Source organism: Anabrus simplex, chromosome 10 (genome assembly GCF_040414725.1).
Source record: "Anabrus simplex isolate iqAnaSimp1 chromosome 10, ASM4041472v1, whole genome shotgun sequence".
NCBI classification, from domain to species: Eukaryota; Metazoa; Arthropoda; class Insecta; order Orthoptera; family Tettigoniidae; genus Anabrus; species Anabrus simplex.
The window spans coordinates 19,195,564-19,218,652 of record NC_090274.1 but is presented as its reverse complement, the minus strand read 5'-3'; the positions used below and the strand labels follow the sequence as shown (position 1 = coordinate 19,218,652).

Here is a 23,089-nt window from a genome sequence, read left to right as displayed (position 1 = left end):
GAGGGAACCAAGAAGACATTTTGATGCTGTTATTCCATCAGTTAAGGGAAGAAGAAAAATCGCGTGGGTGCTTTCAACAAGATTCAGCCCCTGCTCATACAGTAAACGATTGCCTTCTAACAATCTCGAAGTGTTTACAGACAGAGCGATCAGTGCTGGTCTTTTTCCCCCTCGTTCTCCATATCTAACAGCGTGTGATTTTTACTTGTGCGGTAAACAGAAATAAAAGTGTATAGAACAAATCCTCACATATTGGAGGAACTGAAAGAAGATATGGCAGTGACAGAACTCACTCGTGGCAGCCAGAATCTAGGTACCAACCCACGAAAGACGACACTTCCAGAATCTTTTATACGGTAAGATTTCACATAAGACTGTATACACGCTTAAAGTAGGTCGGCCGCCCAGAGTACAAACACCCTGTGCTCGGTCTTACTTTATATGAGAGACCCTGTACAAGATTTTCACTGCTCTTATGTTCACAAAAATGTGTGAAAGGTACGTAAGTTGTGATTGTGTTTTAAGGAGTATGGCATGTTGTTCTTTGTAGGAATAAGTTCAATAATTTCAATTCCATGTCTCATTTCCTCTTTCGTGTAAACTTTGGGTTTTGTGGCAAGTACTTCTTTTCTACTGACTCCCTCAATGCGTTACAATAGTCTTTATATTTACTAATAATCTGCTTGAGTTACAATTAAAGGGTTGATTCTAAAAGAATAGACTAATACAGAAATTGACTTAGTGCTGCATTCTACAGGCTCAACTAACGCTACCTAGTGGTCGTTCTCACTTCATCAGGTAGCAGATAATGTAGCAATGCAAGATGCTGGCTTCTAAAAAGCAAGACAAGCCCTGCTTTGTTCCAAAAGATATAATATCCTTTTCGTCTGCCTCTCATTTATAGGGATTAACGAGGGTATAATGTGCATGCACACCAAAAAGATTTTTTTTAAAGCAAGGAAGTATCCTTGTCTATTTCACCTGAAGATAATGACCGACAATCATTTCTTCGACATGGTGAGTAGTGTGGAACCTTTATTCTTAAAACACCTTGAAAGTAAAAACACGTATTTTCCTCAGTCAAGATGATCAACACGTCAAGAAGTCATACTGTGGTGCGTGGCAAGGGCATAGTGTGGGAAATAGGATCTTCTGAGCCTTTACCTGCCAAACTCTAGGAGAAACCTCCTGGATTGAAGCCAGATAAGAAAATAAACTTGCAAAACCTTAAACATTATCTTTAAAGCCTGGCATATCACCGTTACTTTGAGAATTTGTCAAGACCTAGTCGCAGAGAAAAATATTCAGATAAAGAATGATGATAATTCAAGGTTAACATTATAGAATTACTTATTGCATTGTAATGATAAATACAATTTTAATTTAAAAGTATACAAAAGAGACAAATCCAAAAACTTTAAATTATTCAAAATGCATGCTGTAGGCCAAAATCAGATTTTTGTACTACAAATGTATGAATCAGAATTAGAAATGAAATTATTTGAGTTTCTGTGCTATAAGCAATGAGCTACACTCCTTTTTGTGTAAGTGAAGTTTTTGAAAATTTGACAGTTTTCAACTTGTCTGCTTTTTGGAATCAGCTCTTCTAATTCAGTGTAATCGTTTTAGATTATTATGGGGGCTTGCAGCGCAAATTAACCTGACATGCCCGAGATTTTTAGGAGCGATTGAAGCAGCAAATCCCAGTTATTGAAGTGGAAAATGTAGAAGAGGTGTGGGCCAATTTTTTTTAAAAAGGGCGTTCGTTAGTGCAGCAGAGATTGCTGAGATGTTATAGGTGACTGTAAATGTTAAGAGAATTAATTCAGTGCCGGAGTCCGGTTTTCTTACAGTATACAAAGCATCCGATACAATATAACATTGAGGCTATATTTTGTTTTCACCTAGGGGTGTCTTATCTCTCACAGTATTTTTTCTGGATAGTAATTCATAATATAATGTATTATGCCAATTCTTATGATTGGCAATTCTTTGTATGTGATAAAATTATTTTTATATTTCCATAAATTTGCATAATATAAGAATTTTAGGATCTCACTTTTTTTAGCGATATCTTGTAAATGGTACATAATAAGGCATTTCTATATTTTCAATGAATACTACACACTAATATTAGCGTTACTCATGTAGCATTTTTATACCTGGTAAAAAATTTCGAGACTCGATGAAATTTATTCAGATTTGCTTAAATGTACATCTATATAAAATATTTAATTACAAAAGCTCGGTACGTGTTATGGCAAAACGGTTTTCGAAATTAGTACATCGTTTTCCATATTAACCACCTATTTTCTTAAAAACCGGGAATCATTGCAGGCTGGTGTAATCTATATAAGGAGATATATTGTACTAAAGTTTGTGAAATTTTAATATTTTAAATTTGTGGATTTAAAAATCTACAATAAAAAACTCTTTACGCAGGTTTCCTTATATACCACATAATTTTTTTTTTTTACATTTGTCAGAATATTATGGGAGAAAATGGGAATAATATGTAAAATTATAATTGGTGGGAAAATGAAAGCAACGCAGACAAAACGCCCATTTTTGCTCTCTGCAGACTGGCCAACACAGTGATAAATTGTGTGAATTCAACATAATAACTTCGTGACAAGAAGGAAGAAACTCAATCCCTTCAATTAACAATTTTTTCACCTAAATGACCAAAATATCGACTTTTATCTCGAGAGTGTCCCCTTAAGGGGAAGAATTGTTATGGATTCTATTATAAGCCAGCGCCAAATAGCCAATTAAAAAAAGAAAGAAGTGTTGAAGCAAACCAATCCAAGGGCCTTGGCCTACCAAGCGACCACTGCTCAGCCCGAAGGCTTGCAGATTACGAGGTGTCGTGTGGTCAGCACGACGAATCCTCTCGGACGTTGTTCTTGGCTTTGTAGACTGGGGTCACTATCTCACCGTCAGATAGCTCCTTAATTCTAATCACGTAGGCTGAGTGAACCTCGAACCAGCCCTCAGGTCCAGATAAAAATCAATGAACCTGGCCGGGAATCGAACCCGGGGCCTCCGGATAAGAGGCAGACACACTATCCCTAAACCACGGGGCTGGCAAGAAGTATTGAACGGGGAAATAAAAAGGTTAAGGCAAAATTAACAGTAAAAGAACGTGAGAATAGAGGAAAAACCGCACAACCTGGCAACTGTAATGTAACTTACCTCTGAAGTAGGCCGCCAAGCCGCCGGCGATGGCCAGCAGTGCCACGGCGTTGATGAGGACTTGGGCGAACCTGAACCTCAAGCGTCCACGGGTGATGTAATGAGCAGACGGGCGTCGGATATCACGGATTATCTGTAACAAATGGGCATAGCCTTAACACAACACAGGCCTGTCCGGAAAGTAAAAGCTGATTCTATCACCCATGATTATGATTATTATACTATTTGTGAATCTTCTCTGTCTCCTTTTCCGACAAATAATGTGACATCATCCGCGGTACGCGTACCTGTGGGGGTATTTCTAGAGGACTGAAGGGGTACAACGTTTTGCCTATGATATCGCTATTATTATTATTATTATTATTATTATTATTATTATTATTATTATTATTATTATTAGAGGATATTGGGGTTTCTCAGAGAATACCGTTCTACTTACACGCACTAAAATACCGGGCCCATTTCAAGGAATGGATAAATGAAATGTAAATTCTGTTCTTTTACACCGTTCAAGAAGAGAAAAATATACAGGACGGTCTTAAAATTCTGCTTCCTCCTTGTTTTCTCTTCTTGTTCTCCAACCTTCCTCAAGTAGAAAAAGAAGAAGATGATGATAATAATAATAATCAGAAGAAGAAGTTAACGAATAAGACAAGGAGGAAGGAATACTTTTGGACCCTCCTCTATATTATCTCTTCTTGTTCTTCAGTTAAGAAGAAGATAACGAAGAAGAAGAGAAAAATACAATGTGGAAGCAGATTTTTAAGACCCTTCTGCAAAGTATTCAGCAGGAGAATAGACAACGGCCGGAGCGGTAGTCCTGAGTGTGTTGGCATTAGCGCACCATGATGTACCAGTTAACCTACTGACTAGGTTGTTACGACTTTTTAGTCCTTCAGACGTTTTTTTTTCAATATGATGTCGGTTATTTTTAGCGCCCTCTCCACTGTCACACCTAATCACTTAGGACAGCTGTTGTATTTAGGATATTGATTCCTGAACTGTACTATGGTTTGCCAGTAGGTTGATAAGGTGAAATGTGGCTACCTCAGATTTTGAGGGGCTTGGTTGGAGCCGTTACTTTCTGAAATAGTCATCAGTCTTCTGAAGGTCTTCATCCAGTCTACCCTCTGCTGCATTAAATGTAGTGTTCTGGAATGTAAGATTTATATCGAATTTTTCGGATATAGTTTCGGGCAGATCATGCATATACAATATATACAGGGTTCTTCACCTAACATGTTACACGCAAATAACTTCTAAACCATTAAAGACATCAGCATTCTGTTTTCATATTCGTAAATGGTACGCATGGTCTTGTAAAATAACGTCTCATGGGGTTATTAACAACCGAGATATTGATACTAACTCCATATTTTTAAATAGAACGGCACAAATTTATACAGCTGATTTAAAAGTTCATCTGCCTACAAGTTCAAATACGTAAGTATTTTCAAAATCGGAAAATTACTTTTTGAGATATAAATAAGAACAGCATGCGCGGTTTTGCTGCCGCATCAAACGGCGTGAAGTCGGGCAAAGACATATTGAGGCGCAAGCTGCTTCCTGGCCGTGATTCCAGCCACAGAATGGATACCAGGCATGTACTGTAAACATAATGTGATGTACCGTAATATACCCTGGGTGTGCAACGTTGTTGTATGACTGGCGAACACACAACGGGGAAAGGAGATTAAAGTTGTATTGTTTTGTTTTGACATGTAATAGGCTGCGCTCAATTTAGCGTTTTTTTCTGACGGATGGGAATGGGAAGGATTTGGAAAGAAAGTCGGCCGTGGCCTATCACAAAGGTACCTATCCGGTATTTGCCTGGTGTTGAACATGGGGCACCATGCAAATCAATGTCAGGTTGGGCGAGGCAGGACTCGAACCTACGCTCTCCCGAATGCACGCTACTACAGTCGCACTGGAGTTCTGCGGAGATTAATGCCTGTAAAATAAAATATAAATAATAGTGTTGCTGCCATCTCACTACGATCAGCTCTGAACATTTGCTTTTCTAGAAGGAGCTCTTCCGGTGTTTTGTGTTATGTTTATTTCTCAACTCATAGAGTAGTATGAACTGTATACTAAAACCAGTGACAATTATAGCTTTCGTTATGTTTCTTTCAAGGCAAAGTACTTATTTTATTTCGTTTTAAACACATCAACCCTTTCTGTCCTGTCATGTGTTCGGGGGTCATACACACTTTGCAAACCCATCACATGTGTACGAGGTGCTTACATGCCTGGTATCCATTCTGTGGCTGAACTCACTCCCAGGAAACTGCTTGCGCCTCAATATGTCCTTGCCCGACTTCATGCCGTCTGATGCGGCATGCAAAACAGCGCATGCTGTTCTTACTTATATCTCAAAAAGTAATTGTCCGATTTTGAAAATACTTACATATTTGAACCTGTACGCAGATGAACTTTTATACCAGCTGTATAAATTTGTGCCATTCCATTTAAAAATATGGAGTTAGTATCAATATCTCGGTTGTTAATCACTCCATGAGACTAAGTAGCACATTATTTTACAAGATCCTGCGTACCGTTTACGAATATGAAAACAGAATGCTGATATCTTTAATGGTTTAGAAGTGTAACATGTTAGGTGAATAACCCTGTATAACATAGGGAATAGCGCTGATCCCTGTGGTAGACTATTGTTGAGTGTATGGAACCTGCTCGTGACATTTTCTTTGTGAACTTGGAATCTGCTGTTACTGAACATATTGCCAATAAGGGTGACCGTTTTGAGATAAGCTGAAAACTTAAATTACCCTACACGAGTCCTCCGGGTGGTGCTAGGAAAGTTATATTGATAAGATTCTGCCATACTGTCCCATGGCGCCTCACGGCCATGAGACGATAAAACTGACAAGGAAAATGTCCTCCTAAGGACTGGGGACTTAATTTTGAAAGAGAAAGTGTTCAAGAACAACCCACGTAACCTTGAAGCTCTGGAGAATGAAATCAGACGACTGATACGTAAAATTTTGCAGGCGGAGATACGACGAATGTTTACTCCCGTGCAAGTTTCTTTTATCGAGTCGATGGACATCAGCTACTTCGATGAAAGATTAGACTTCATTCAGCATAATTTAGGCAATTAAGCCGTGCTGCTACATCTTACCGGTGAGATTGTTACCTCTCTCTGTAGTTTGTGAAACTGCAGGTAAAGCTGTGGTAGGTCCATGTCCTTGTTCGTCAGATCTAGACTTTCAGGAGGGAAGAAAATCGTAAAATAACAACTGGATAGCCGGTTTTCGAGAGATCCTTTTCAAACATGTTTTCATTGACACAAGCACAGATCAAATATCATGACAAGTAATTACAGGTGTAAATATGGACAGATTTGGTTTTCCTCAAGCAACATTTGACTTTTTTGCTTCGCCTACGCGCTAACAGGACTAGCTCGTTTCTGCTCAGACTGTTGAGGCGTGTTTTAAAACACCAATTATTTTTCCCTTTTCCTGATATTTAATAGCAACACCGAAACTGTCAGAAATTAAAAGTAATATTTGATATTATAACAAAAGACTTGTGGATAGTAAAATCCCTTCAAAATATAATAATACACTTTGGCTAATGTATAGGATCAAAACCTAGAATATTAAAGAAGTTTTAATAGTTCTATTAGTTTTAGTTATCATGTCAATGGTGTACGTTAGTTCAGTTCTACACCCTGTTAAAACAACAGTAAGAAACAAAATAAAGAGGAAAGAAACGCAGGGAGGTGTTTTTTGGTTTGGGCATGTCTATTGAACTGTTCAGTTGTCATCAGATTTCAGTTGAGAAACAGAAAAACAGTCCTTGCTTAAAGATTTTCCTTTTCTTCGACATAATCGGTTTTCCCTGGTTGCTGCTCACACACCAAAAAGAAACCCCTCGACCCACTTACCCTGTGGTGCAGAGACATGTTCGAGCCGTGGTGGAAGCGGACGATGGTCTGCAACGAGGCCGGTGTTGAGATGCTTTTGGTGAGCGCCGCGCTGCTATTGGCACCACTGCTCACCGTGGTGGCAGCACTGGCTGTGGAGTCCCCTCCTCCGAGCGGACTCTTCCCTCCCCTGACGTCGACCTGGCCACTCGAACTCTTGGTGCTACTGCTGTGATGGGGCAGTAGCGGCGTCTCCATGGTCTTGGTGGTGTAGCTGGGGGATGAGTTCTGCGAGAAACTGTCGCTCGACACGTTCGAGTCCTGACGGACAGAGATCTTGCTCGCACTGTGGTTGTTATTGTTGTTGTTGTTCATCGCCTGGACCTGCTCCGTGCTCGATGTTACCTGCGGCTGGCTGTGATTGATAGGCGGAGGTGGTGGAGGGGGTTGTGACGATTTGGGGACGCGAGATGCCTGCTGGTGGCTGAGGGAAGGCTTGTTCTGCTGTGGTGGTAACGGTGGAGGTACTTTGGCTTTCGGTCTTGGACTCGGCATTGGAGGTGGTATCTTGGGGTGTTTAGGAACGTGCGGAGGAGGTATTGGCGGTGGGTATGGAGGCCCTGAGCTGTTGTACCGCTGGATACTGGGCAGCGGAGGAGGAGGTCCGGGTTTTGTTCGCTCTGGTACTGCGGGCGGACGAAGAGGAAGAGGTGGGGGCTGAGAAGACACCTGTAACATACACATCACATTGATACACAAGGTTAATAATAATAATCATATTAATGGAATGTGGTGATGATGAACTGGAAAGGATTATTGGACAAACTGGTGGTCCAGGAGAGGAAGATTTTGAGAAAGATACAAGAGAATATGGTGATGCTGAACTGGAAATGATTGTTGGACAAACTGGAGGTCCAGGAAAGGACGATCTTGAGAAAGATACTAGGGAATGTGGTGATACTGAACAGGAAAGGATTGTTGGACAAACTGGAGGTCCAGGAAAGGACGATGTTGAGAAAGATACTAGGGAATGTGGTGATGCTGAACAGGAAAGGATTGTTGGAAAAACTGGAGGTCCAGGAGAGGAAGATCTTGAGAATAATACTAGGGAATGTGGTGATGCTGAACATGAAAGGATTGCTGGACAAACTGGAGGTCCAGGAGAGGGAGATCTTGAGAAACATACAAGGACCAATCAAAGTATGTGGCGTCTGCAGAAGGCGACCAAACCAGGAGCTATACAGTTATACTGAAAGAATCACAGATGTAGCCAGGAAGAGGCTCCTGACCTTCTATGGACATTTCATGAGGATGAACTCAGCTAGGATGACCTACCGGCTTCTCAATCACTGGGCAAACGGAAAGATAGGAACATCGTGGCTAACAGAAGTGAAGAAACACATGCACGAACTGGGAGTAACTGAAAACGACATCAGAAACCGAGCACCTCTCAGAAGTATAATCAAACACAAGAGGTTTCAGGACAGACCATCATGTAAGAAAAGAGGCGCCCTTTGGACGAAGAAAAGAAGGGAGAAGCATAGCCAGAGAATGCGCGAGTATTGCGCAACTATCAAGTCCCTCTCCAAGCACAAAAGTTGAACATCGCGGTCCTTAGTAGGCCCATTTAAAGAAATAAGAAGAATGGAATGCGAATTAAGAGGAGAAGAGCGGACTTCTACTCATTAACTAACAGGTTCACTGATGCCTTACGCAAGAGACGCCTGAAATTCTATGGCCATATCTATAGAATGGACAGCGACAGACTCGCCAAAGGAGGACAAAATAAACTGGCTAGAAGAAACTAAGGTGGACCTTCAACAAGGGAATATCACGGACGACATCACAGAAGATTGTGGAGGATTTAGTAAACAGTATCCAAGCAGAAACCTAAAAAGAAAACTGGTAGGAAGTGGTTCACTGAACGCAAGATGCAACACATTGTTTTCATGACGAGATTTTGGGAGGATAAGAAGGCGAAAACCATCAGGCCAACGAACAAGTTCAAATGGGCTCTTTGAATGGGCATAACGAAGAAAGAAATAATAATAATCCCACGACCTATGCGATTTGTGGCTGAGTTTCTTTCGCCAGAACATGCTCCCCCTGCTGTGAATGAACTTCGGAGGGCAACAGTCTACCACGGTGAAAGCTGATATACAGGACGATTCTATGGACAATCGCCAATGCTTAACCCTTAAATGCGCAATTTATTATCTCTTTGAAATATATTTTTCATTACAAAAGTAATGCAAATTCACTTAAAATTAGTTTTAAAAATATTTGTCAATTCGAAGTCAAAATAGGAGTATGTATGCAAAGCTGTTAAATTAGACAGAGATGCCATTCACTTCCTTTAGTCTTAGGCAATGCTCGTGCTTGAGAATGGTTCACTCTTTAAGTATATAAATCTGTGGGAACGAAGAAATTTAACTCTTAAACCGCATGCAAGTATCTAGGGATAACCCTCCAAATTTACTAAACACAGCAACGACTAAAGCTATCTTCGATATAAGGAAAATATATCATTACGAACGACAATACTTTTCCACATCAATATCCCCCCTTAGCCTTTTATGCATTTGCAAAGATATAGCTGTACCCCACTCCTAGAAGCCTTCTGGCTGCCAAAGACTGTGCAGAACAAATTAGTGTATTTAGTGGTCAACACTGTTGGTGGAAACGGCAGGTTTTTTAACGTGAGCGAAAGACAGGCTAACTAAGATCTTGATACAGGTCGTCTAGTAACTGGAAGGGCATTGAACACAAGGAAACAAAACACAATTTGTTTCAACATTCTATGAGGTGTACTTTCAAAGATATCGTGGTGCATGTGAGGAGATGGCAATGCTTGTCCGTTGTGTGTAACAGAGGAAGTCAGCAGATATCTATTATGGTTTGTTTGGTGCATTGTGTGAGTTATCTAGCCTAATGTCACTCTGAACGGAAATGGTCGGGGCGGTTTTGTACAATCAGTCGAAATAGTTTGTTATACAGTTTGAATGTAGAGGAACTGTCATTTGGTTGCATGTACTGTAGCATCAGTTATTATTAGAGCTAGGAATTTTAGGTGATGCACCGTAATCCTTTTTCGCTATTGAAATGCCCAAATTAGCTCGTCTTGGAAAGAAAACATAAAATGAACACCCCTAAATGTATTTTAGTTGCACTTTTTTGCACCTTTTCTTAATGTCAGCACCTTTTCCTTTCCATTTGTTTAATACTTTATTTTGCTCCTTTGTCGCATTTTATTCCTAAAGAAATTAAACAGGAATAGCTGAACATTTCATCTGTAAAGCTTGGTTCTATGTGGTTCCTCAATTCGTGGCTCGAATCGTAGGCTCCCTATATTACACTAACTGGGAGCTTAAATACGAATATGGTCATTTTTGAACTATTAGAACTAACGAAGAAAATATTCAAGTACATCACTGGACTGAAAGCTTCGACGAAGTGGGTCGAAGAGGTAAAACGAGATGCAATAGAAAGTGGACTTACAATGGATATTATTCACAACAGAAAATAATTTAGAAGCCGAGTGGGCAGCATCAAAACATTCCAGGAGAAACCACCAAAATGTAGGTTCAAATTCTGAGAGAGAAAGGAAGATTAGAAGTGAAACGATGAAGAAGTTCTGGGAGAAGAAGGAGAAGAAGACTTAGGTTCAATGCGGTCATTAGGTGGCCAAATTCGGAAACAAGAAGAAGCTTGCCACCCTTCATCAGCTGCTTATCTTGTGGCCTCGTATGACGTAGCTGACGGTTCAGAATACGCTTTGACTCTGTGTGGTGTGTGTCATTTTCCTATTAGCAAATATGCGCTATTTGCTATTACTGTAGTATCACCATCAAGTATGCTGAAACAGAAAATGAACGCCGAGAAAATACGTGATAATACTGAACAGTTTAGTGATGATGGTACTCAGAGTTCAGTTCTGACGTGCAATGTTTTTGATATATCAATAACAATAATTGATACAAAAAATAAACCACCAACGTAATCATGTTATGCAGTATATAGCTAGGGAAAAACATGTGAAGAATAAGGAGGCTATATGACATTTCTTAAATGGGCTGTTGTGATGGATGTGAAGACAGCACTGGATGGTATTGCAAAGCAGATACTAGAACAGAGCTTAGCAAAAAATGCTGTTGTTAAGGATGTTGGAACAAATAGGCATTTAATATCGGTTGCAAACAAACTATGCAACACTTGTGTCTGTTGACGTTGAACATTCTCTTTCTATGTACAAGTATTTGCTTAGTAACTGGAGATGCAACCTCACTGAAAATAATATTCATATGTTTGACAGTTTTCTGGACATGTGATTTTAATAACATTGTGTTCTGGGACTTGTTTTTGGAAGATTTTTAATACGTGATAAAATGAGTGAATTTTTGTCCTTTCATATGATGTAAAATTAGTTTGATGATGTTTGTGTGGATATTTACATTTAAAATTTGCACTTTTTTGTATCCTTTCGACTATATTAAAGCACCTATTTTTTGCACTTTTTAAATACAATTTTTTACTTACAATTGCCAGCTCTAGTTATTATAATTGTGTTCAATGTAACACAGCAGATGTAAAATCAATGCTTGCCCCTGAAACTTCCCGACACGCTTCTCACAAAAGATCTGCACCAAATTATTTAAAAATAATTATCCAGTGAAAACTGATACCAAAATATCTTAGTTTAGTTATAAAATGATACTTTCCTGATGTGTAGTCCATCTGATATAGTATTATGTACAAATTTTGCTGAACATTTAACTTTTATCACACATTTATTTGACAGCAATGTCTAATGCCAAAAAGAAGTAGGTGTACTGACTGACTGACTGACTGAATGAATGACTAATTTTTCGTTCACCACCCTGAAGGGGTGGGGCGGGTCACCTAAAGGGTTATGCCCTCTTTCTAGCCAGGGTGGGTTGGAGAAATGTGATGGAGGGAGGAGGGGGTAAAGGAAGTGAAGAAGGAAAAGATGGGAGAGGATTTGATTTCTTAGCTATGGGATTTGTAACTTTATTTTAGTTCAGTATTATTTACAGACATTTTTCCTTTTCTTTCTGTTTGTTTGTTTGTTTGACATGTGCATTGGTAGACAAATACGTTCTACACTTTGACAGTACTTGGAATATTAACATAAATTAAAGAGTTTTATTTTTACAGTCATGTATGAAGGTCTAAAGTTTAGGTAGGTGTAGTAACACTCGGTCAATTCAATTACGAACGAGATTTCTTTGCGCAAAGCTAATAACAGGCTTATCAGTTGTGCTGTTTGATATTTTCAAACTTCGTTTCAACAGGTTTTGAATTAATTTCGTTCGTATATTTTTCTGTGTTGCAATCAAATAACTATTATAACCGAAACTCTGTAGTTTCGTAGCTGAAAAATGAAACCAATTTTAAGTATGGTTCAGCGGCTTAGCTGCCAAATAAAGCCTTCTTCTTATTCTCCTTCTCCTTTCGTTTTTCGCTCTTTGGGGTACGTTGAATTAATCATTTATCTGTGTGTTGTTCTTTTCTTAGAGCCCAGTATTTCTTCATTCTTTATGATCTTCCTTTCCTCTCGTCTTTCGGGATAATAGCTTTGACTTTTAATGTAGATTTGTCTTGGAGCCTTATATTTTTGTGTTTAGTTATTACTTTAAGCTGTTCGATCTAATAGTGAATTTTCTGTAATTTTTAATCCTACTGGGTCTTTTTTCAGTTTCTTTAAACCAGTTTTGTTTTGAAGTTACGGAAGAAGTCAAAAATTTGTTTGGTTAATCTATTAGAGCTCATTCTGAGAAGATGACCATTAAAATTTCGTGTTGTATCTGATAGTTTTTCAGTTTTCTTGCAGAGTGTTTCATTTTTTGATGTCTTATGATTTTTCTTAAAATTTTCCTTTCTTATAGCTCGAGTTTCTCCATCTGGCCTTTGAAATTCATGTTTAATGTTTCTGCTGCGTATAATTTAATCACTTCTGGTTTAATCATGGTTTTATAATGTTTAACTTTAGAGCTCCATGAAAGGGATTTCTTGTTGCATGTATCTTTTGTTAGTTGGAAGGCCAGTTCAAGAGTTTATTTTTTCCTGGTTCCCATTGCTTTGCATTCCAACTAATCAATTCCCCGAGATATTTGAATTCTTTTACTATTTCAATCTTTTGTTCTTGGACTGTGTTTATATAATTTGACAGTATCGGACAGTATGACAGTATGGGTAAGACAGGGATGTTGCATGTCACCGGCTCTGTTCACTATGTATGCCGAAAAACTGTTACAGAAGGCCCTGGAAAAAACAAGAGGCGTTGTAGTGAGAGGAGGCCATAAAATATGCAGATGATGTGGCGTTATTAGCGGAATCAAAAACAAGTTCTGCAAGTCATGTTGGAAAATATTGAGGGAGTGGGCAAAGAGTTTGGAATGAAGATCATCATTGGGAAGACTAAGGTGATGAGAATTGGAAAGGAGGAGATTGCTGTTAATATAACACCAGAGGGAGAGAAATTGGAACATGTAAAGTCATTCAGAAATTTGAGAAGTTTGTTGACATGGAATGGAAGCTGTACAGAAGAAGTAAGAAGCAGAATATCTATGGGAAAAGAAGCCTTAGGAAAGGTCAGAGGCTTTTGACATCTAAGGCAATTCCTATTGATTTAAGAAAGAGGTTCGCAGAGTGCTTTATGTGGAGTGTGGTGTCATCTGGAGCTGAAACATGGACATTAAGAAAGAAAGAAACAAAGTATTTCGAAAGTTTTGAAATATGGTTGAGGAGAAGAATGGAGAAAAATGAAGTGGACAGATAAAGTGAGAAATGATGAAGTGCTAAGAAAAGTAGGAGAGAAGACACATCTGACGAAAACGATAAGGAAGAGGAAGAAAAAGGTTTGGAATGTTAACAAATGTCAAACAAGGGAGAAGCTATGAACAGGTGAAGCAAGATGCTCAGGACAGAGAATCATGGAGGCTGTCCAGTTGATACCTGTCTCAACACAGATTCATAGAAGAGGAATACTACATATTATCTACCTGCTCCAATTAAATTCATGTTAGTTATTCATAGGTTTTACATTTTATTTGAGGGGGTCCTTATTACTAAAGCCCGGATTTTTATGCACTAATAGGTTAGATTGCAAACTAATTTGGTTAGTAGGAAGTGTCGACCACCCGCTCTTCCATAGCGTAGTAAGAGTAACATAAATTACAGGGGTTTTGATGGACCTTACCCCTAATGTCTATGCAATCCCCGTAGCACAGCGGTTGTGAAGGTAGACTATAATTGCAACTCGCTTCAGTAAGTTTGCATTCTAACCTATTAATGCATAAAAATCCGGGCTCTACTTATTACATTCCGGTAGAGGCATAATTTTTCACATTAACGATAAACGCAACGAAAAATATTTTGAAGCGATTTTTAGATATCTTATGGAAACACATGATTCTGTTTACGAAAATAGTGATTTGGTTTTTAGAATTACAGTGAATTAAAGCGATAAGACCAGCTTAAAGCGAAATGTTCTTATTTTGCGATATGTGCGAAACTGTAGCGAAATTCATGAAATTGTATTCCAATATTACGTGTGAGACGGGAAACAGAAAACAGAATAAGGATTCAGTTCGACAGAAGTACCTGTTCGTTTAAATATTCTAGGGAATCCACCCACCGAATCAAGAAAGAGTTCTCAATCTGTCAATCCTTCCGGTGTCCGGGCCCGGTGAGGTTTCCCGTGTTGAGTCAAATTAAGCCGCAGGCTCCACTCCTGGTGGTACCCTTCCGTCAATTCCTTTAAGCTTCAGCTTTGCAACCATACTTCCCCCGGAACCCAAAAGCTTTGGTTTCCCGGGAACTACCCGCCGAGTCATCGGAGAAACTTCGGCGGATCGCTAGCTGGCATTGTTTATGGTTAGAACTAGGGCGGTATCTGATCGCCTTCGAACTTCTAACTTTCGTTCTTGATTAATGAAAACATACTTGGCAAATGCTTTCGCTTCGGTCTGTCTTGTGACGATCCAAGGATTTCACCTCTAACATCGCAATACGAATGTCCCCGCCTGTCCCTATTAATCATTACATCGGGTTCCGAAAACCAACAAAATAGAACCGAGGTCCTATTCCATTATTCCATGCACACAGTATTATGGCCATAGAGGGTGGAAGGGTAATTTGTTACGTAATCACCGGGCTGAGTGGCTAAGACAGTAGAACGCTGGCCTTCTGACCCCAATTTGGCAGGTTCGATCCTGGCTCAGTCCCGTGGTATTTGAAGGTGCTCAAATACACCAGCCTCGTGTTGGTAGATATCCTGGCACAGTAAAAGAATTCTTGCGGGACTAAATTCGAGCACCTCGGCGTCTCCAAAAATCGTAAAAGTAGTTGATGGGACGTAAAGCAAATAACGTTATTATTATGTTATGTAATCTTGATTAGCGCTGTAGTATATTTCTAATCAATAACACAATATAAAAACCGTGTTTGTCAACGTCACTAAAATTGCTCACATTCTAGGTAAAACTAAGGACAAATTGTCCCCACTTTTACATTCTGGGGTATACGAAATTCCCTATACTTGTGGCAAGATATGCATTGGCCAAACATGCCGGTCCATTGGTACTCGTATCAACGAACATGAACAAAATATTCGCCTCAACCAGCCAGACAGCTGAGCACGCACTAACGTCGGGTCATGATATCGTATTCCAAGATGTTCGAGCTCTTACTCACATTAGACACTACATGTCTAGGATTATACGGGAAGCTGTGAAAATACCCAGAAATCCTAACAATTTCAACAGGGACACTGGCTATCAATTAAGTAAAACGTGGTTGCCAGCCATTAAGGTTTTACGTGGGTAGGTAGTTCCCTTCCCTGTTCGATGTTTTCCAAATTGGTACATTCCTCAACATCAGATGATTCATTCTAGGCTTGTGTCAATGTCGTACTTTCATATTGTGTGTGTAAACCTGTTATGCTATGTGACTAACTCTCAGATTAATTTTGATGGTTCCGTCAGCTTCCGCTTCGAATGCTAGCGCTGTACCGCGTACGGTGAGCCATCTTTTGACGAATGAACGTACCACTTCCACTTCTATTACTAACGTCTAAATTCAAATTTCATTGTTGGAGAAGTTTCCTTGTGAACAGTCGAGATTTTCTTCTGAAGAATTTCAGAATTTCATCTTATCAAGATTATATAAGGAATAATTTATTATCAATATTGTTTCTACAGTATTCATATATCTTCCACATAAATAATTTACTAATCAGATGAATAATACTTTTGAAAAAATAATTTTAGAAAATAATTACAGCGAAATTCAAGCGATGGTTTAAGGCCTTTTTCGCGAAACAACGCGAAATCGTAAATAAATTAATGCGAAAAAATCATGCCTCTACGATGTTCGTCACGCCTTCTGCACTACACACGCGCATTCCAGGTCTATTTACAACACGGTCATATGTAGGGGAAGTTCACTGCTGTGCTATGTAAGGTGATAACTCACCATTGAGGCTCGCTCTGGAGGACAGGAGTGGGCCGAGTGTCTCCTTGGAAACGGCGAGGCGTTTACTGGCTGTAAGAGGGGCTGCTCCCTCACCAACAGGTCCAACAGAGCTTTCTCATTAGAACCAGGCAGTGCCAGGCTGCTGGTACGGCACGAACTGGAACCAAACGAAATCCTAAACCTCGGAGACATCTGACTCTTGTGCTGTACCGCGTGCTTCACATACACAACTCCCTGCTTTGTTCTAACGAGCGGTTCATATTGGAAGGGAAGGCTCGGTTGGGAGCAGTGTGGTAACAGGGCGAAAGCGTTAAGAGCCATAATAGTGAGGATGGATGTTCTGAACTTACTATTGCACAGTAACGAAATTGCGCTGTTTCTTTCACCCTTACTATAGACCGTCCCGCTGCACAGATGAAGCAGAGTGGCTGATGTGTGTGAAGTACGGCGGTACAGTAGGCGAGCCAAATTGTACAGCAATGGGTATATCGTCGCTGCCGGGACATATGTGAAATATTTTAGCTTAGAACTTTGGCCGGTAAGGTTCTGTCATATAAGGTGCAATAGTGTGTGAACATTGTCAAGGCATTCTCGCTCTTCATCATGTATGTGCTGCGGGTCAGTATATCTCCAAAAATATTATCACATAGGAGGTTTTGACCCGGCAACGACGATGTTTAATAATCGTCATAAATACCTTCATTTTAATTTTGCAACTTTCAAAAACTGTTATTAGCAGAAGTATTATTTTCATATTTATACGAAAGCATTCCAAGTATAGAAATTACAAAATCCTTATGTGTGATATCTTTCTGAAATAATTCTAAATTAGCAGAAGATTTTTTAAATATAAAAATTCTCCTATATCTGAAATGGTTTCAAAACCAGACGTTTTCCTCAGTTTCCTGAAATTCCATTATAATATGTATTTCTTTCTGATATTTTGCATGAATTCGCAAACTGGCTATATGGTATTTCGTACATTTTTCAGGAAACTGAGGAAAACGTCTGGTTTTGAAACCATTTCAGATATAGGAGAATTTTTATATTTAAAAAATCTTCTGCTAATTTAGAATTATTTCAGAAAGATATCACACATAAGGATTTTGTAATTTTAAAGTTATTCAATGATTAATTAAGTACATAGGCAGTTTTGGAAAAACATGACTCTAAAAACGTATTCTTCTTTTTTTGCATAGTATCTGAGAGTGTTTTCAATTTTCCTGTAGAGTGTTTCATTTTTTATGTATACCTATACTAATATTATAAAGAGGAAATATTTGTATGTTTGTTTGTAACGGATAGACTCAAAAACTACTGAACCGATTTTAAAAAATTCTTCACCTATAGAAAAATACATTGCCAGTGAGTAACATGGGCTGTATTTTATTTTCAAAACAATTCGAGGTGGGGAGCACGGGGGAGAGATATAAAAATAATAGGCTAATATAGGCAAAATATTGAATTTGTCGTATAAGGACGAGCCAAAGCTCAATTTAATCCTCTTGACGCAAAGAACAAAACTCGGTAAGCCCTACGGGCCCGAAAACCATGTTTTAAGGCCCTAAAACTAACCGTTACGGAGATATTGGCCACACTACCCCTGCTCTAGGAATCGGATAAAAGAAATGAACTGCCGTAACCATGGCAACGTCAGCTCCAGGATTCTAGAGCAGCGAGATTATGTATGTAAGTCTGGGCATAGCTGCCAACCAAAAGTGGTACAAATAAGACTTAATATCTGGAAAAAATATACTGTTGTGTAAGGCACTCATAGGACTCCTTTGGGCGGGTATGGAAAGGGGGTGAAGTATAAAAATCTTACTATATATAAAAATGGTTGTATGTGTGTGTGTGTGTAAATGACACATCTCCTCCTAAACCACTGGGTCAATTTCAACCAAACTTGGTGCACATATTACTTACTATCGGGAGACGAACACTGTGGGGGTAAGGCATCCCTAGCGCCCTTAAGGGAGGGGGATCAAGGGGGTAGTTATAAAAATAATCGAGAATAGTGTCGAATGCATAGTTTTCAGGGTCGCTGAGTTGAAAAGTAATACTCCAGGATTTTTTAAAGTCCAAGTTCAGTCCCTTTTAGGTGGGGAGCGAACGGGGGGCGAGGTATAGAAATAATTAAAAACAGTTTCAAATCCATAGATTTCAGGGTCTCTGAGATAAATAGTAATACTCGAATTTTTTTCAAGTCCAAGTGGGGGGCGAAGGGGGTGAGATATAAAAATAATCAAAAAACTATATATAAAAATCTTTTCTTCTTCTTACTATATATAAAAATGGATGTATGTGTGTGCGTGCGTGTGTGTGTGGGTGTGTAAATGACATATCTACTTCTAAACCACTGGAGCAAGATCACTAAACTTGGTACACTTATCAGTTAGTATCAGGAGACAAACCGCGTGGGGGTAAGTCACCCCTAGCACCCTTATGGGCAGGTGGCGAGGGGGGGTGGCATAAAAATAATCTAGAATATTATCGAATCCATAGTTTTCGTGGTAGCTGAAATGAATAGTGAAACTCCGAATTTTTTAAAGTTCCTGTTCAGCCCCCTTTGGGGGTGTGGGTGAGGGGGAGTGAGATATAAAAATAATCGAAAACAGTGATGAATCTAGTTTTCTGGGTCACTGAGATGAATGGTGACAATCCAGATTTTTTTTTATCTCTTTGGGGTGGGGGGAGCAAGGGGTACAGTCTCATTGACAGTTGAAATCCTGTACATCGTATCTACGAGGGGCATTTGAAAAGTCCGTGCAAAAATAAAAACTACTTACGTGTTTCGGGTAAACCTTTTTTTTTTAATTTTTCGACATAGTCTCCTTTTAGGCTTATACACTTCGTCCAACGATGTTCTAGTTATCCTGAAATTTCAATCCTATGATTTTTAAAAAATTTCCTTTCTTTTCGCTCGAGTTTCTCAATTTGGCCTTTGAAATTCATGTTTCTGCTGCGTTTAGTTTAATCACTTGTCAGATAGAAAGTTTAGAAATAGCACAGGAATTGTAACAAACGGTTATAAGAAGGGAGGTTGGAAAAGTTTATTATTCAATTATTCAATTATTCAAATAACACAACCCAGCATTTTCAAACTTTTTTCTTGCGGCAAGAGGTGTGATAGGTGATATTAACTAATTTTGGATCGCTGAACACGAATTCGTTGTCCGTTTCTACGTATCACGTCACGTTTTCTCGCAATAGGTATATCAAAATAAGAGATAGACCTGAATATTGCATTTAAAAAGTACTGAAAAATGTTGATAATTTTGGAAATATTTATATTTCTTTGTATGAAATAGTTGAATAATGTCTTGAATTATTATATACAGTACAATGAATGATTATTGAGTATAAAATTACAATGAAATATTTAGCATTTATCGTAATATAATACTGATTTACACAAAAACACAAACAAACAACTCTGAGGCAATGAAAGCATTTTATTTTGACAATTAAACGTGATTTACAAGCAAACAATGTTACTTTTATTCAGTATCTTTATGAATTCATAAACGTGAACAAAATTAACAGTCCTAGATGTCCGCTTGGAATGAACGCTTGGCTCCCCAGCGTGTGTCTGCATCAAGTTTGTCTTCTCTTTTCAAACACCAACAGTAGTCGACCATCATTGGTTCATCCCACCTCCCCTGGTATCTTCTTTCTGCCTCCTTGATGTCCTGACGGAACCCCTCTCCCATCTCTTCATTAACAGCCCCAAGATTTTCCGGAAATTGATCGAGATGAGAATGAAGGAAGTGCAGTTTCAGACTCATTCTACGCAACTCGTTCATATCATCCAACATCGTTTTCACTATTGTTTCGTATTGTTCATCCTTTACATTTCCTAGGAACTTCATTATGGCGTCTCTTATTGAATTCCATGCATCATGTTCCATGGCATTCATCGTCTGTTCAAAGTTTCTGTCTTTCAGAAGCTTTCTAATTTGTGGTCCATTAAAAATGCCTTCCTTGACTTTTGCATCAGAAAAATGTGGAAATTTGTTTGCAATGTACTTGAAACAGGGGCTAATTTTGTCCAAGGCCTTAACGAACTGCTTCATGATTCCCCAGTTTGATGTGTAGCAGTGGCAAAATAATTTTTTGTGGGTCAACTAATGAAGCATTTGTAACATTTGTAACATTTTTCACACCAAGTGTCAAAACTTGTCTCTTGGTCCAGGAAGGTGTAGACAGGTGTAGGAAGGTGCTGTCTCATTCACATAAATAACAAGCCTGCTTGTTGTCTCAATACAATACCACACCCCTTCAAGTCACTACACACATCCCACCGGTGCTCATGATACTTGATTTTATCTAAAACAGTTTGCATTGTGATATATTGTAATTTTCTTTTAGTGAAACCGAATTTGCCACAGGAATCGAAGCTAGAAGGTTGCCGTTATGAAGTAGTACAGCCTTTAAGCTCCTCTTGTAGGAATCCACAAACAGCAGATTCGCTGTTATCACAAAGCAGCACTGTGCCGCAATGACACATTTTCAGAAAGTAAATGGCAAATAACACGAAAACTAGATGTGATACAATAGAACCAATGACATTTCTGAAATCAGGAGACCTTATTTAGTTAAAATCACGTATCAGATGCTTTGCCGCAAAAATCATGCTGGGTAGTGTAATCATATTGTACCATTGAGTTAGTGTTTATTGAATAAAGGCTTAAAATTCACTCACAAGTTTTCACAGAACACTATAATTTTAGACATTCCAGTCTGGAAGCTCGTTGTTACAATAAATCCTACTGCACATGGTATCTGCAGCTCCACTGGAATTTTCCCGCTTCTAATAATTCTGGTGACTCATTATCTTGTTTAGCTGTGCCATTCACACCATCAAGTATAGTTCACGCACCTTTTACTGATATATGGACACCCTAGTGCTGAATCTGTCGACCTCGGTTATCTTCGAGATTCGTATTGGCAACCTTTGAAACACAAACTGTGAATTGCTTATGCATCGCTGTGCGACATCTGGCGTACACTTTACGTACTAGTACTGTTGTTCTTTACACAGCAAAGCCAAACTATAGAATTCATGATAGGAACAAGATTCGCATTGAGAGATGTTATATAATGTGTGTGTGACACAGTTGTTGGTTTAAGATAATAAGAGTTTAGAAAATTCATATTGATCGATCATATTTTCCGATTTCATTTCCATTCAGTTGGCAGTATTACCGGAACCGGGAGAGCTCCCTCCTTACTCCTCACCCCTGTACAAAAGCCAATCACTAAAAAGTGTGCGAATAATAGTTGTCTGTACACGGCTACGCCTTGAGCTGTTCTACAAGATTGTCCAAAATGTGCTGTCAGTAGTTTGTTGATATCCCTAAGCTTTACAGGATTCACGCTCACTCCTCTCGGTACTGGAGCAGCGCTCAGGTCAGCCAGGCGTTTAGCTTTCTTGGCTACAGACCTAGGCATTCCAATATCCATGTAATAGTATGGTTCCCCACTCACTAGTATTTTAGTTCCCACAGCAGAACGAGTGTAACTTCAATAAGTATTGAGGTACATTGTTATACGCCCGCTCACATAATCACACATCGGACCATCTTATTGGTGGTTGGATGTAGCGAATTTTGGGAAGGTGGAAACAACAGGTTATGTGACCTACATAATAATTATCTCATTGGTTAACTCCTTTTAAGTGCAAATAGATAGTTTTGACATAACAGGACCACTTAATATAGCAAATTTTGGAATGACACTCAGTTTTCATTCGTAAATTCTGACTTTTGGAACGAAGATGTAGTTCAGAATGGTGCAAAGAAAAACGTACAATCCAGTGGGACCAATATCTCAATATCGCAAAATTTTGCATATAGCCAATTTTGGAATGGACTGCCTCAATTTTTTAAAACTATTGTGTGTATTCGTGAACATCTTTGGTTCTAATTTTAGAAATTAGTGCCATATACCAAGAGTTACTGAAATGTGAAGAATAAATAAACAACAGCTTGCAGAAAATGCTGAACAAGAACTGGAGAAAATAATTACAATATTTTAGGTTTATGAGTAATATTAAAGAAGAGATACCCATTTTGGTATAACACACTTTGTGAACAGCATGTTAAAAGATGGGCAAAGCTACCACTCAGCGCAACTTGTATACGAAGATGGATATGTCGTAAATATTAACACATGCTTTTCAAATTACAGTCATTTTCTGTGAATTCAAGAGGTCATATGAAAAAGAATCTAATCATAGAAAATATTCTGGTCCGAAATTGTTAATACTGTTTCTGCAAAAGAAGATCCACTCTTAGTTAAGAGTTCTTAAGTTTGTTCTGGGTAATTTCCGACAAAAGAGTAGCGTTACAAAAATGTTGCAAAGTTTGGGCTGGGAAGACTTGGGAGAAAGGAGACGAGCTGCTCGACTAAGTGGTATGTTTCGAGCTGTCAGTGGAGAGATGGCGTGGAATGGCATCAGTAGACGAATAAGCTTGAGTGGTGTCTTTAAATGTAGGAACGATTACAATA

The 23,089-nt window shown here is 38.9% G+C and overlaps 1 protein-coding gene across 1 annotated transcript in view; it reads right to left on the bottom strand.

Moving 5' to 3' along the window:
- Positions 1 to 23,089, bottom strand: part of Corin (corin serine peptidase) — a 241,111-nt gene that overhangs the window by 85,463 nt on the left and 132,559 nt on the right. Inside the window, exons 3-5 of the mRNA XM_067155129.2 lie at positions 16,577 to 16,733; positions 7,103 to 7,810; positions 3,196 to 3,328 (exon numbers count right to left, since the gene is read on the bottom strand). Of these exons, the coding sequence (XP_067011230.2) occupies positions 3,196 to 3,328; positions 7,103 to 7,810; positions 16,577 to 16,733 (998 nt within the window). The remainder of the gene's footprint in view (positions 1 to 3,195; positions 3,329 to 7,102; positions 7,811 to 16,576; positions 16,734 to 23,089) is intronic.